This window comes from Triturus cristatus, chromosome 9, assembly GCF_964204655.1.
Source record: "Triturus cristatus chromosome 9, aTriCri1.1, whole genome shotgun sequence".
In the NCBI taxonomy this organism is placed as follows: domain Eukaryota; kingdom Metazoa; phylum Chordata; class Amphibia; order Caudata; family Salamandridae; genus Triturus; species Triturus cristatus.
In genome coordinates, this window is record NC_140592.1 from 487,708,748 (window position 1) to 487,725,067 (window position 16,320).

Genomic DNA, 16,320 nt, shown 5'->3' on the forward strand with positions numbered 1-16,320 from the left:
ATAAAATAAAATCGATGTAGACCACCAGTACCACCACCACTAACACCACCAGTACCAATACCACCACCACTGCTACAACCACCAGAAGTACCATAATCACCACTACAATTATTACTATTACTACTCTGTGGACCAAATTTGCTAATCCATGCCGCAATATCCTGGGGAGTCTATCCCCAGGATATTGCGGCATGGATTAGCAAATTTAGCGGCACAAATGTGGAAATTTAGCGGCACAGATATGGGAATTTTGCTGCATTTGTGCAGCACTTTATTTTGCATTTTTTTCAAAGCCAAACGCAGAGACCTATTTTTTATGAGGTATTTCACAGCATGAAAGTTTACACCAAAGCACTGTGTACAGTATTTATGCTGCCAGGTTTATCTACTGTGTGTATCATGCAGTATTTATGTTCATATTACTTTCAGCTTGAGTACTGTGCCATCGTTACATAAATTGATTTGTATCTTCTTAGTACGCAGTGCTTAATTTGTAAAACAAATAAGTGCCAGGGCTCTCATCAGAAGACCACTATAGCTTGCACCACACATTGCTTGTGCCATGCTGCCAATGACAGTACCAACACAACAAGTATCCATCACACTCCTACTAGTGTGGCAATTCCGACTATTTCAGGCCCCCAAAGCATTAAGACAGGCTTGGGAGGCAGGTAATAGTAATTTTTAATGTGTATTGAATTAATAATCAACTGCTGGTCTGGTCACCTCTACATTAGCCAGATAGCACCACCTTGTGGCAGACTGTCACTCACGCTGGTGCTAACAATTAAGTATCAGTGCCAAGCACTGGAAACCACTGCCTCAAATTAAGCACTGTTAGTATGTCAGATTATATCAGTGCGTTGACATTCATTCTTCCCCCACCCTGACAACAATGCCAATATTGAACTGAGAGTTTAGTCGGTTGTTATGAGCATCCTCTAGGTGGCCTGGGTTCGTATTATACAGAAACAACATTATAATTTATCAAATCAAACACAGGAGAAGATATTGTAGTCCTCTTATATGTGATCATGAAGAAAAAGGAGGGGAAGTGAAAACAATTGCCTAGGATCGCACAATTTGGTAAAGATGGGAGCCCATGATTAATACCAGGTTTTCTAGTTTCACATTGTGCAGTTCAGTCACTAGATATATATGCTTCGCTTCCCCTAAACCCACTGTACCGCAAACTTCGCTCTGCCAACCCTCCTACCCTGACCACCTCCCTGCTAGCATCAATGTGGCCCTCTGTCACATCCCAGACCAAAAATGTTGGCCCTTGGGAAGATGTTTGTGAGTATCCATGGTCTAAAGGCTGGCCAGTCACAGTTCTGTTTCAGCAATCTAACTGGCAAGTCTTCCAATAAATCAAGATATGTTTGGGAGTTAGGCTCATTCAAATTGTCTGCTGTCAGGCAGTCAGAAGAGCCCTGGAACAACTTCAAACTAGCCCCATGCAAGCTGATAATTTTGCAGCACTCTCTCGACTGCTGAGGGATTCCGCATGCTTTTTAAGTCTCGCCTGACCCAGCGCATGCGCTGGTCTGGCGAGACTTATTGAGAGGGCTCCAAAAAGTGCTACCAGGCCAGCCTAGAGCTACAGTGCATGTGTGCGGACGCGCGCACCGCGCTTTACCGCACTTGACCGCGATTACTTTCACTTTCGCGGCCGCACGGCCACTTGGCATAGCCAATAGGTCTGGCTTTTGGGACCTTATAAGTATTTAGTTATGCAACTGTTGCATTGCTAAACACTTATTAGGTCCCAAAGGCGAGACCTATTGGCTATGCCAATGCTTGTTGTGTTTTGTTTGCTGGTCTGTGGAAGGGTTTACTCCACGGGGAAAAATGTTTTATCCGGGAAGAAGACATTTTTTATTACTTCCCGCTGCACCGGGAGAACTGACACTGTGTGCTGTGCCTGTGCCGGTGACGCGGTGTTTGCGCTGTGAGTGTCATCACACCAGGGGTTATGTCTAAATAGCAAAGTGTAATGTCTGCTAAAGTTAGATCCTTCCAAGCAAGCAGTCTCGGCTCTGCTGCTTTTCCAAAATGTTTGATCTTGGGGAAAGCATTCTCTATCCTTAATCTGACAAAACGGATGTAGGTGGAATCAGGCTAATTGAAACAAATAAACAGCAAGGGCACATTAATTCACACATGCATGAGGGCTCTTTACCTGAAGGTGCCCCCACCCCCCTCACTGGCATCTTTATATGGCTGGTGAGAGGGCGGTACACCAGTGAGGTGAGGTGAACACCACCACCAGGCGGTGGCAAAGAGTGGTGAACTTTGGAGTGGAGGACAGAGAGAGCTCATCATAGATGAATAGGCATTGCCAGGATTCCTTCAATTTTGCGGGCACTTTTGTAAAAAGCACAGCCTTTTTACAAAAGTGCTGAATTTGCGGCAAATCGCGAAATCCTGGAGGGTCTGACTAATGCACGAGTGTTTTACTCCCACTTCCTTCCTTCTAATATGGCTTTGATGCTCACCTGGAAAAGAAGCTGCTTTGGACTTCTAACCGGTGCCCTGAAAAGAAATGGCCTCTCTAGTCTTTACTCTGGGTGGTTTTTTGGCTCGCATCGCTTGCAATCTTCTGGGCAAGAGAAAAAACAAAGCGAGAAGAAACCCCCCCCACACCCGGAATACTAACCATCCAAGTCTCTCGTCTGTCCATGCTGACCCCTTAAGTTTCACTCATTACAAGTGATACACACACATTTGGAGGTTGAGTTGAGCTCTCATTCACAACGGGCCTATTGCCAAAACGGATAAGAAGGGCTCGGACTAGACTTATAAATGCACCTTCAACATTCAGCAACATGCAAAACAGCTTCTGGAAGTTGCCTTCCCATAACATGGGACCCTCACCGAAAGATCCCGCTGTCCATGGGAGAAGCCATACACATCCGAGGTTCTCCAACAAATGGAGAAAATATATGGGCAACATTTGCTCTGGCCACCAGAATATAGCACTCATTCTGTGCAAGTGTAATGCAAAAATCTGCTATAGTAAGAGTATGCTATTTTATACATTTCACATTTTCTATATACTTTCTTATGTATATTCTCCAAAGTGGGTGCGACTGAGTGGTTTTGAAGAGCGATCCAATTTTAAACAATAGCATTTTTGGAGGCTTAGGAGGTTTTTTAAAGTGGGTGATTTAACTGACGTTACTGAGAAGTACTCATCAATATGGAGGGCGAAGGTGAAACCAAGAAGCGTGACACCCTTCAAATGATGGAGAGCTGAGAGGTTTGAAAATATTCAAGGAGAGGATATAGTGTGAAGTTAAGTATATATACAAAAGTAGAGATGTACTCTCAACGCCATATACATGACCCTAGATAATATGTACATTTTTATGGCACGCTGATGTGGACTTTAGAAGAGTAAATCTACACTTACTATACATATTTGCCTTCACAATATTGCGGTAGTCGATATTCTGGCTATAGTAATTTTATAGGATGATATATTTGGACTTAACATTTTTATATAAAATCATGCAGCAAAATGTGAAATGCTGTGGCAGGAACACACAGGGAGTATCGGGTGCACAGTACGTAGGGGAAACAGCGGTTACAATGCAGACAGAACTACGCAGTGCCATTACAACACATGCACTACAACGAACGCTTCGTTACCACGCGTTCTCTTACATCGCAAGTTGTTACAACAACTTGCTCTAGGGAACGCATTGTTGGATTTAAATCCAACACCTTCCCTACTGTTGCACAGGCTGGAGTTGGAATAGTAAAATATACTATTCCAAAGTCCAGCGCTTTCCTAAGGCAAGTCGTTGTAATGACTTGCGTTGTAATGGAACGCGTGGTTAAGACGTGTTCATTATATTGCCAGCGTTGTAAAAGCATGCGTTGTAAAAGCATGCGTGAATCCGTCATACATTCGTACGTAGAGATACCCTTTAAGCTAATGCGTGGCTGTTAGCAACTGCATCCAATGTTACTAGGAACACAGAGTACATATTTGAGGGGCTAGGAGTCAAAGGGGGATGCAATCACACATGGCTGGAATGCCCTAAAGCATCTGATGCATCCCTGCCAAGTACCACGCATCAGGTATTAGACTAACGTATTTCAGTGCAGTGGTCCGCATCACCGCACTGAAATAGAAAGTCACACATTATAGCGCCTTATAGCGCCTCTCAAAGCTGTCAAGCAGAGCACCTATAAAGTATGCACCATGCTGAAAGTGAGTGTGCACGATAATCCTGGTATGCTTAAGGGCTGGCTGGACTCGTCTGAGCTTGTGTTGGTAACTGTGCTACAATGTAACACAACCCGCCCGACACTACTGAGCTGCACCATAACTGTGACGTCAGGAGTCAATGTCAGTGCGCCCAATGGCTACTGTGGAAACAGCATGAAAGTCTCTTAGAGTTGAGAGACTCGTTTTAATAGGTGCGTCATGCTGCCGCGTGAGCGGCTTTTACAAGTTAAACATGCTGCTCCAGCAGTTTGCGCTTGCTGCTCCTTGGCCGGAACATTTGTCATAAGCCTATGAAATAGCTTTTAAAAACTTACTTGCACCACCGCAAAGTGATAACCCTTTACACCCATGAGTCACTCTCCTCAGTGTCATGAGGACCGCAAGGTAGAGAGAGAAAAGAGAATCTGCGCAGGCTGTGGTCTTGATAGGCCTGCTTGGTGAGTGCACCGGGAGGAAGAATGTAGAGAAGCCCCGGCCACGACTGCCAGGCCTTGGGTACCCCGGAGACTCACTATAGCCAGCAACATGAAAAGAGAGGCAGGAGACTAGTGATCAGCTCTCGTCCTGAAGTATGTAGGACGTGCACAGGCAAGAGCTGACACCACGCTGCAACATATGCCCTGCATAATGGCAGCGCAGCTCAGCTTAGCGGGTCACTCTCACCACCGCTGTGGTGCCAGTCTTTCACTGAGCTGGACTTGACCCTGGCCCCACCACTGCCGGCAGCGGCTGACTCGCAGTCGTGAGCCAGAACCACCCGGACCAGGCAGATGGCATTGGTGACCCCGCCGGAGTCCAATTCTATTACAGGACCGGAGGCTTCGTATTATGCTTCTCTTTCTATTTATTGCTACTCACAGCAGCCAATGAAACCTTTTCTTTATGCAAAACAAACTACATTTCCCATGATGCATACCCCACATTCGTTGTGACCTGGATACGCAGGGGGCCCGCCTGTAGTCATGACGCGGCTCGCCTGAGAGCTTCAACCAAAGAAGTAAGTGCACTTTTATGGACAACTGTCAAAATATTCAAGGAAATAGGTGTCTCTCCCCATCAGAAATATGTTAACGATACTCTTGGCCTGTTGTTGGTGGCAGGTCTGCTTCTTTCAGTTTATTATTGTGCTACGTGTATCTCTGCAGAGAAAAATGTGAAAGTTAAGTATAGCAAAACTTTGGAGTTGTTCTGGAGTAAAAATATTATACTTATATTATCTGTCATATGAACCTCCAATTTGCGTCTGGTCCTTCCTCAAAGACTATCAAGATAGGTGTTTTTCTGAAAATGAATCAAACCTTAATTTAAAAAAAACAAATAAACTGCTTTTGGTTCAGCATTATTTTTTGTACTTTTTGTTCACTTCATGAACGGTGAGGATGTTGGTAGGCACAATCATTTTACAAACTAAAGCATATATGATGATCATCTCGTTTACAATATTCTGCCAAATTCATTACACAAGCTGAGCTTCGGTACAACAAGGTTCAAGCAATTCATCACATTTTTGTTGTCTTAAAATATGTACTAAAGTTAACAAAAGCTTCATGGGCAAAGTATATTTTTAAATGTGCCCTTTACTACACTATTACAGCTTTTACCTTGTACTGATATATACACCTTTTCTGTCTCACTATTTTCATCTAGTAATTTGTATTTTATTCTTGTTCTGCCACGACCAGACACAATACAGAGCATGAACCTCTCTTGTAATGGGCATGTGCTCAAATCTTAAACCAATTGCAGCGCCCAAGACAGTCTCATCCCTGACCAACAATTAACGAAATACAACATGAGACTAAACCATTCTTCGTTTCATGAATGGATACCTAAACTCAACAACAGTACAGACCTAAATATACTCTCGTTTTCATGGGCATTCAACAAAAAACAAAGAGACAAAGCACAACCTGAATTGTTCTGTCCTTTAGAGTGGCAAACAATGACCAAACAAAAAGGCAGCGCAAAGACCACTCTTATGCTTATGGACAACCACAAATCCAGGGCAGGGCGCAATCCACTCTCCTTATCATGAAAAACTACAAAAACACAAGGTACGGACCTGATCATCTTCATATCACAGAGAGAGGACTAAGATCAAAACACAATGCTCACTTTGATCCACTCTCAGCGTTATGAATAGCTACTTTTCATTTTCACTTTGAATCATGGAATGCGAAGTGAAAGTTAAAACAAAGTAACTCCCAAACCATTTATTTTTCTATCATGGACATCTTGTGTAAACGAACTAGCAGCCGCTCCTGATCCACTTATGGTACAAGGGACATCCAGCCAAGCTTGGGAGGAAAACCATAAAAACTCACCATTACCAAAGGCTGCATATTCTTCTTATAAAATCAACACTTACAATAGCACACAGTCCCAACTCCAAGTTAACTTCTTTTGCGTATGGGATACAGATCTATTTGTAATAAAGCAATTAATCACAAACTTTAAATTCTCCTCTCTGCACTTATTACATAAACAAAAATGTGGAGAAAGGCAAATCATTTGTGCATCAGCCTCCATGCCCCACGGCTTTAATGACCATCATCTACCATAACTGTTACTACTGGTAATTTCAAAAGTTCGACTTAGTTTTTTACACCATGCTGGCTTCCACCCTGTCCTAGTGGGAGGTGAACTTAAGCTCTGCTATAAGCTCAAACTCATCCACCTGCCTTTTTATCACGCTCACACCAACGCCTGCAGATCAACAGCAACCATTTGACCACATCTTCTTCTACAGCTCCCTCCTCGATGCCCCAAACTGTTACCTGTTCGCCCACTGACTACTTGCTCGTCCACATGTCCATCACTCTCCCCATTTACTGTTCCCTCAATCCACCCCACGGTATACACATGTGTGCCCGAGTTGCCCCTTTACAACCACATTCCTTGGATACTTTTACAAGGCTCAATATGAATTTTGCCTTTTGTGCTTCTCTGGATTGACCACTAACTGGCTCTGTGAAATCATTCGATAAGACCCTCATTTACATTCGAAATTCCATCTCCTGTTCATTTTCAAAACCACAAACCTGATCCGTAGCCTTGAATAACCCCTAAAGTTAGGGCTATTTATACTAAATAATCTACAACCTGTCCCTTGGCACCATCTCATCTACGAAGTCATCTCAATTCCTGCACTTATCTTCTCTGTGGTCTCTAAGCCCCACCAATGTTCCAGGGTCATCCATTTTCTCACCGCACTCTCACAATTAATGCTCTTACAACCCAAGCATTTGAACAATAATTTTGCTTCCTTCTCCTCTTTCAAAATCACCTACCTCATTCTCTTTCCCCGTACATGGTGACCCTCTCCACCCCACCCTAAAGCCCTCCTCCACAACACCACAATCCAATATCTTCTGCTCATTTCAGCTATATCCCTACCCCTCTAAAAGTTCAGATGCTCATCAAACTCCTAATCCAACAGGAAGGTGCTCCTCAAGATTGAACAGGACCCTCCGATTCTTATTATACACCAACCCTGTATGACGTCAGTTTCTCGTGTGGTTTACTACCAAATATTTCATGGGCAGCCATATTTTCATGTTTTTCACCTGCCCGTCCTGTACAATTGACTGGCTGTTTTGCCATATTCAGCATTGACTGGCCCTGGAATTCCATGATCTCGACATATTCACAACAGCAATGATCTATTTTTCTCTGTGCACAGCTCAGTGTATGCAGTGAATGTGTCCAAATTCATTCATTATTCATTATGACACCATAAACCCCTTGCCATCACCTAGGAAGACCATGGTCGATTTCTACAGCCACATGCGCCTGTGTCTCATTATCTCATCTTTCCACTTTCATGTGCATAGGATACGGGCCCACCACTTATTCTATTTTGCAAGAATCCAGATCAGTTTTTTAATACTGAGCAAACTAGATTATTGCAATAACCGCCACATCAGCTTCCTCCTGCACGCAGTTAAGAAAGTTCTCAACTTTGCCACCTGCATTCTGTTCAACCTTCAATATTCCACCTGCTTCCTTTATTCTTGATCATGCCTCTAAGATCCACATTCCCAATAGGATCCTCTCCAGACTTTTCACCATGAACTTGTAAACGGTGCATAACCTATTTCTTCATTCCACAGTTAAACCATCTGCACCTACAATCCAAACTTCCCAATCTGGAAACAAATCTACCAGACCACCTTATCTCCGTTGAACTCTGCAGGGTTACTATCCTCAAGATTACAGTTTTATCTTTCCTAACACTCATTTACTAGAATGTCTTGCCTCTGAACTTTAAGTCAGCCACCTCCAAGCCTGCTTTCAGAAGCATTAACAAGATCAGGCTAAACAAAACATGATCCTGTCCTGCTTAGCAGTACAAGCCGTGCTAATGTCACAAACTCACTAGACGAAATAAAAATATAGATTTTGGCTCAGGGTTCATTGTTTTCTAAAAATGCACAATCGACTTATGGCCTCCTCATGCTCCTGACTATACACTAAATATGTACAAGCGTGTTTGTTTTAACTCCCCATCTATATCATCTGTGAGTATGGCCAGTTGTCTGTTAAGAGATATCTGTGTCTACTCTCCAAAGTCTCACCTCAATTTACTACCCAAAATTCAAGATGTATGTATTATTCCACCAATTTTAGCATCACATGTACTGCTTGTTAATCTTTACATAGCATTTCCTATAGAGTTGCTATAAAATAGGAACATTGTAGATGGTAGATTCGTCTTATTGTGAGAACAGCAGCTACCATCTGATAAAAGTATGGTATTTGGCACGGGAAACGTCCATTACAATGCAGCCATTACATTGCAATGCCTTTACAAATCAACTTGTACAATACAAGTGTCTTTACATCGCATGCCATTGCAACACATGCCATTACAACACTTGCCATTACAACGCATGTCATTACAACGCATGCCACTGCAACGCATGCCATTGCAACGCATGCCATTACAACGCATGCCATCACAACCCATTATAAGTTTAGTAATGGAGATTTTAAAGTTTTAGGGTGGGTATAGGTTTTGGGGTAGTTGGGAATAGTAATTTCTACCCCTATGTTATCCAACACTTCCCCTACTGTTGCACTCACTGGAGTGGGAATAGTAATTTTTACCCCTACACTATCCAACACTTACCCTACTGTTGCACTCAGTGGAGGGGGAATAGTACATTTTAACCCTACACTATCCAACACTTACCCTACTGTTGCACTCACTGGAGGGGGAATAGTACATTTTACCCCTACGCTATCCAACACTTTCCCTACTGTTGCACTAAAAGTATTATGCGTTGTAATGGTATGCGTTGTAATGGTATGCGTTGTAAAATCATGCGATGTAATGGTAGTTGTGTTGTAAAAACTACAATGTAAAATCATGTGCTGTAATTGTTTGCATTGTAACATCATATATTCATTTGGCAGCAATACTTTAGAATACCTACAGCATGGCAAAGAGATGGCATACTGTACTATGTTTGCGCCAGGTTCAGAATACAGTATTTACACTACTTATCGCATTCAGATAGAAGTCAAGCAGCATTGACAAATTCGAGCAATGTACAAGGTGAATATTTTTGCCTTGAGCCTCACAATGTTTGACTGCCAGCTGGCTTTTCTAGTTAAGCGTTCTCTAGCCAAGCTCTGGAAATGTCAGTATAACCAGCATCAGAGAAGAGTGGAGTCTGCAAGATGTCCACTTCCACATTCTGGATTCTTGCCCGAAATAGTGGCTTCCTTCACCTGCAGCAAAGAGCTGTAGCAATGGGTATCATTCCTTCCAAGACCTGGACCATTACATAGAGGCTGGAGGCCACTTTCTCGACCCTCACAGGGCCTGGTTCTCTTCTGGTGGGTCTTTGGTCTTCCTGGATGATGTACGTGATCTGGAGAGCCGCTGGATGTGAACTCCCGCTCTACACTTCCAGTTTGACAGCTCATGACTTTGGGTCTTGCTTCTTGATATAGTGGTATGGATGCATTTTTAAGCTTGTGGGGAGTAACAAATGAATCTTTGTGTTGATGTTGAGCATCGGATGGGCTTTTGGCATGATGCACTGAATCTGACAGCCCACTAGATGGATAGCCAGATTTATACGCACTTCTGAATGGGTATGAAACACTATGATCACATTCTGTTTTACCATCTGTGGTAACACTGTGCTTATAGTTTACTTCTGAAACTTTACAGGCTTGATAGACAGCATCTAGCAAAGGTCTAGAGTAAAGGGAAGACTTGTGTTCCTGATGTTCAATATCTGTGCCAATACTGGGTTCATATTCACTTCCTAGAATCTTATATGGCTCGTCTTCCTCAACAGACTCAACTCTGGGCAGCCGAATGCCTGAACCAGGGGCCTCAGGTGTTTGATAAGGACCCTTCTCTGCGAGTGGGCTGCTAACAAGACTATTTAGGATCTTCTGGGCAGACTGGTAGTCAATTGGTGACTTTCTTTCCTTTTTGTTTGGCCGCTTCTCCATGAAGAACTTCAGCCAATCTTCTTGAAGTTCATCTCCAGAGCTATCTGTGCTGCTAATACCTGCCGACATCTTAATAGGGGTCTTCAAGAAAGAGAGTTGTGAGTGTGAAGTGGCCCTAGAGTCTGTAAAATAGGGATATGTCACTCCACTATCATGTGACCTTTGGTCCCCAACACTTCCAGGAGGACTGCTCCCTTCCTGAGAAGGAACAGGCCTCCTTGCATGTTCGTCCAGTACTTCAGCCCTGCCATCCATTAGCTGAGGGATCTGGAGGGTCTCTGCTTGAGACATACCCTCTGGAAAGCTTTCACTTTCCATTGAGATGTTAAATTGCTCCAGTGATGGAGAGTGCAGACCTGCTCGCTGTTTCCATGGAGTGAATGCAGTGCTTCGGCTGCTAGCTTTAGGTGAGCCTTTCAATACTTCTAGATTTTTCTCCCTTTCCAACAACATAAATGGGTCATGCTCTTGTATATCCAACCAGTCTGTTCTCACTGTTGTTGAAACACCACTAGAAACTGCACTTGCAGTACAATCAAATGTGTTCACATTGTGTGAGGACTCCATATCCAAGGGCCTTGAAGTTTCCACAGCTATATCCATGAATGGAAGAGGTGGTGCCACATGATGCAAATCAGAGGAGCTTGCCTGGCTCATTGTGTCCTTGTTTTCAAGAGAGAGGTGCTGCTTAAAGGAAGCCAGTGAGCCTGAAGTCTGAAAGGGAGAGAGGAACGTATAATTATAAAGAACACAGCCATTTCATAAGTCTAAACTACAGATGTGGGGACAAAGAAGAATGATGTTGCCAAATGTGAAAGATTGTAGACCAGGGACTTCAAACTGGGGAGCAAGCCCCCTTAGGGAGGCCTCAAGAGCTCTCGGGGGGTGCCCGGTCCCTGGCAAAAAGAAGCAATATGGTGATAACAGTGCTTTGTTTTAAGTGGAAAACATGAGCGGCAATAAGCTGCTCTATAATGGGCCATCACTAACATCTTTTCTCATTTAAATCCTAGCTTGGAGTATGGGTCAAAAGGTAAAGGACTCCAAATATTCTTCAAATCCCCATCTCCATTTCTAATAATCACACTTTGGATACTTTTACACGTTAGTAAGGCCTGCCTGACCAGAATAGTAAGTTTGGCAATCATGTATTTGATTGCATTTTTAAAACGGTAACATAACTTATTTGACATTTTTAAATGGGTCTAGACATATTTAAACATTGCCTATTTATTAGAATAATAGAATAATGTATAAAAAATTCTAAGAGGGCCCCTGGTGATTTTTATTTCACGGGGGGAGGTGCAGTATTAAAAAGTTTGAAGACCACTGTTAAAGATTCATGCTTTTCTGTTTCTATGGTACTGGAGTTGCCAGTAGAAACGGGTGCCTTCAAACACCCAAACATAAAAAAGTGTGTGTATTGATGTGGTCAATTTCATGAGTAGTGAAAGTGTCAAAGAGGCAGTCTATGGCACTTCTCCCCTGCACTTCTGTCTGAGTGCAAGTCACCAGTGTGAGTTCTGCTGCCTTAGATCTTCATGATGTGGTGTTCAGCTGGCTTCTGAAAGTAAGAAAGAAGAGGCATACTGCTGGTGCGTGTGCGGTGGGAGCCTGTTAGGCCAAACCCAACCTTCAGCAGGAGGATGGGTTAGGCCGCGGATGGTGAATGGTTGAAGTGTTTACATTTCAGTCCCCTGTATGGGCACAGTAGTATATCCTGGCTTTTGCTTTGTACGTAGTCAAAGGTGTCCCTAAAATGCTGCTCTCCAGGTTAATGCTGGATTTGGTGTCTTCCGCATGCTACATGTATGTGAAAGAGGTTGCTCCCTAATCTTGTTTTCATATTTACATAGCTACCCACACTGAACCCACTGTCTTGTATCAGTGACCCAAGTGTTTTATCATGTTCATCGGCCTTACTACACCTAGTGCACTATGACAAAATGCAGTGATCAAGAGTAGTGTAGCACAGTGTGGCCAAGCAGAACCCACAAAGCTTAAATGTGGGGAAAATGCCAGGGAGCATAAATGAGTCACATCGTTTAGGCAGATGTGAGGCAAAGAAAAAGGCAAAAGCACCTTGCAAATCAAAATGTAGTGTTCAGTGGACAAATTGGTGAAGCAAGGGGGGATGACATTGGAGCAGTGGAGTAACGCAAAATAATGAGTCAACTGCAAAATGTGATATGGGGCACCTGAGTCTCCCATATGCCACAGATATTCGATGGACATGGGCGGATTGTGGGCTCAGTAAAGGGCTGTCGCACCCCTGAAGAGTTGAGGCCCCCTTTTCACTGTAGGGGCAGCAGGGGCATGCGTTACACCCCTGCAATGGAGCAAGAGGTGACAACGGAGAAGCCAAGATAGGCAAAAATGGTGCGTCTGTGGACCCCAACTTGGCCTTGGAGTACTATTCATTGTGCCCATTCTTATCCCAGGCTTCCTGGCCGGTGCCATTCCCACTGTCGTAATCACATCCACGCCACAGAGTGTACTCTTGGCGCTCATTCATTGAGGGGGGAAAGAGAAAGAAAGAGAGAGGCAAAATCAAGTGAAAAAAGGCAAGGCAACGTCAAAAAGTGGTCAAATGCTATACACATTCCCCTGCGAAAGAAAGTTCAAGAAGCAAGACGGTATGTCTCTTGTTTAAACATGAAGTCTGAAAAATAATGGGTAAGCCATGTCACAGATAGGAGCGGGAGCACAGAAACCATCGAAAAACTGTCTAGGAGTAAATATGCCATTTTTGCATTCAGATTGTAGTAATGCCATCCATCTCTCCTCACTTTATGAATTTGTGCTTGGTATTAAAATTGACCAAATCTGGACAATAATTCGATTCACCAATTTCCCTCTCTGTTTCCTCCTTCTGGTATTATGGAGCAATGCCTGCACAAGAGAGTTGACATTATCCATGACACCCCTTAATTTGGACAATCTCACTTAAACCTATATTTTACTTCATCTAAATTATTGCCTCTGGTTAAACGAAGAAATACCCCGGTAAAAATTCCCCTGCCGAAGACACGCAGACTGGCTCTTGGCTAACATTCTGCACCAAGGGCCCAGTGGAAAAGTGACCGATACTGTTGTGTCCGAACCAAGCCTTTGCATTTACTGCTCTCTGCCTGACTTTGTTCCATTTCCCTTTCTACTTTGTGCACCTTCAATCCCGCCAGAGAGTAAGCTAAACTGGCTTCATGATACCTTAATTCTGACACCTTGAATGAACTTGCCCGATGTTTCACAGTTCCTTTCTGCAACACCTTATATGTTTTAGACAGCTGGAAACAAAATTGTGATGAGGTTATGAATCGTGTTGTATCAAAATTATATTGAAGCACACAATATAACACGTTGGAACCTAAACAATTAGGAATCCACAACGAGGATTTATCATTGCGGATGTTCCCTGACGTTTACAACAATGTAAGGTCGGAATAAAAGAAGTTGCGTTTTGCTGTAGAATATGCAACATATGACAGGGCGCAGGTTCGGAGAAAAATGTAGGTTTCAGCAGACCTATCATGGCATTGTGTCATAGCGGACCTGGCATCCTAAATTAGGTGCTGGAAAAGTACCCACAAATCTGGAATCTATTTCCAGATGTACATGAAAAATATCCTTGATTTTACTTCCCTACCATCAGTGACATTTCAAAAGTATTCTATGTATTTATCAGTCTTACAGCGATGCCATTCGGAATGGGTTAAAAAAACAAGAAAAGTCATGTGTGGGATGCTTGAATTAATCTCAACCAATATTAATTACATTGGCCTGTATTTGAGTCCACCATTCCTTTTGCTTACTGTGATACACTAGAGCGGGACAGACTTTACGCAACTCAACCATGTGTCATCTGCAATCATAGCAATAGCCAAACTGCCAGGCCACAACCCCTCTGAATGGAAACAAAAGCTTGCCCAGACCATTTCGTTAATAGACTCACCATTCCTTCCTGCGGCATCAAGGCCACCATTGATTGTTGAGATATTCAAAGCTAGAACTCTATCTTTAACCCGCTGTGCTGTAATCCTGAAAAGACTTAATCTTGGCACTTGTCAGCAGTGCAAACACAAGAAGTTATCTGATGCTGAGTGGTTTCGCCAAGCCACTCGAACCCTGGCTGGATGAACTTTGTATAGATCATGTGATGAACTTTATGCTGTAAGATTTAGTACAAATAATGCAGCAGATATTAAAAGCTTACTTCTATATCTTTCTGCTCCGGAGAGCAGGCTGGAGGGTTTGTGGCACGCTCAAGGATAAGCAATACCCATATCTGATGATTAATGTGAAACAGTTTCCTTGCTTTCCGTATATATCTTGAACGTTTTACGAAGATCTTTTAGGAGCAGTGAGGAACTGGCTCAGGAATCAGGTAGTATGCCCATGCAACACACTACCTGGAATGCTTAATACAGAATAAGCAAGCAGGTAAGCTTCGGAAAAGAATGATTATTCCCTAGCTTTTCACTGTGAGCAGCTGAAATCGATAGCTTTTATGACAAATATTTGTTAGGCAAAAAATGGCACACAAGATAAATCTTTACAGATATAGCTTACACTTTTTTGTATTGCACCACGGCTCGGTAAAACGTGGTGATTTCTTTCTAATGGTGCAAAATGATTCTGAAGATAGAGAAGGCCCTGTTTGTACGATCCTGTACTATCTTGTACTACAATTACACATTCCATGGACTCTACTTCATACTTTGAAAGTAAAAACTAAACACATGACCAAGCGGGAATAGTAAATATAATTAAATTTAACATGTAGAAATAATGCAAAAAAGTGCCTCCTCTCCCTGTTCTTTCTAAAATACGGTTTAGAAAATGTGAGACCAGTTTGAGCAGACATGACATCAAGACTCTCCTCAAGGAGACTAAGATAAGAGTAAAATCAAGTTTCAATAAAGAAGGGGGTTTCTGCCACGTAATGGAATTGATGATGAGTGCACCATTGATGGCTCAATACAACTATTTGAACATACATTTCGTGATCTTTAAAAGTACACTTAATACTTTTATTTTTGTTAATTATATGCGTCCTATGATTTTCTTAATTATTATTGACAATTTTCTTGTATTGTACTTTATTCAAATTCAAAAGTGAGCTGTTCAATACCTCTAAGAAAACGTATCTTGCCACTGATTGTTGTCCATTCCATCTGGCCTCCTTCTATTTAGGGGTTGGGACTGAAAAGCTGGTTCTAAACTGTTTTGACTTTTTATACCTTTATGTGTTTTTACTCTTCGGTTTTTACACTTCCAGAGTTGAGTATCTCTTAAATTTTAGAACTCTACTAATGACGGAGAATGGAGAAGAGACATATTTCTCCAAGGACAAGTTTAGGAACCCTGGTCCTCATCTTTAAAGGGTCTGTATGACAGCTGGGCAATTGACTATCTTTGGTCCTTACATTAGGGGTCCCAAGGCCAGAGGCAGTGTTCTGAGACGCGATGAGCCTCTCCAAAAGCTCAGCGATCCTTTGGTTCCGAGACAGCCTCTCGTTGGCCATGGTTTGAGCCTGGAGAGGGCAAGAGGGAAAAGAAGAAAGATGGAGTGATGGACGAGAGAGCACAGTAGAAATGAAGGAAAA

General features: G+C 42.8%; 1 protein-coding gene across 1 annotated transcript in view; it reads right to left on the minus strand.

Moving 5' to 3' along the window:
- Positions 1-5,634: 5,634 nt before the first annotated feature.
- LOC146798184 (uncharacterized) overlaps positions 5,635-16,320 on the minus strand; it is a 116,768-nt gene continuing 106,082 nt past the window's right edge. Inside the window, exons 5-6 of the mRNA XM_085625456.1 lie at positions 16,141-16,248; positions 5,635-11,428 (exon numbers count right to left, since the gene is read on the minus strand). Coding sequence (XP_085481582.1) covers positions 9,902-11,428; positions 16,141-16,248 — 1,635 coding nt within the window. The 3' untranslated portion in view covers positions 5,635-9,901. The remainder of the gene's footprint in view (positions 11,429-16,140; positions 16,249-16,320) is intronic.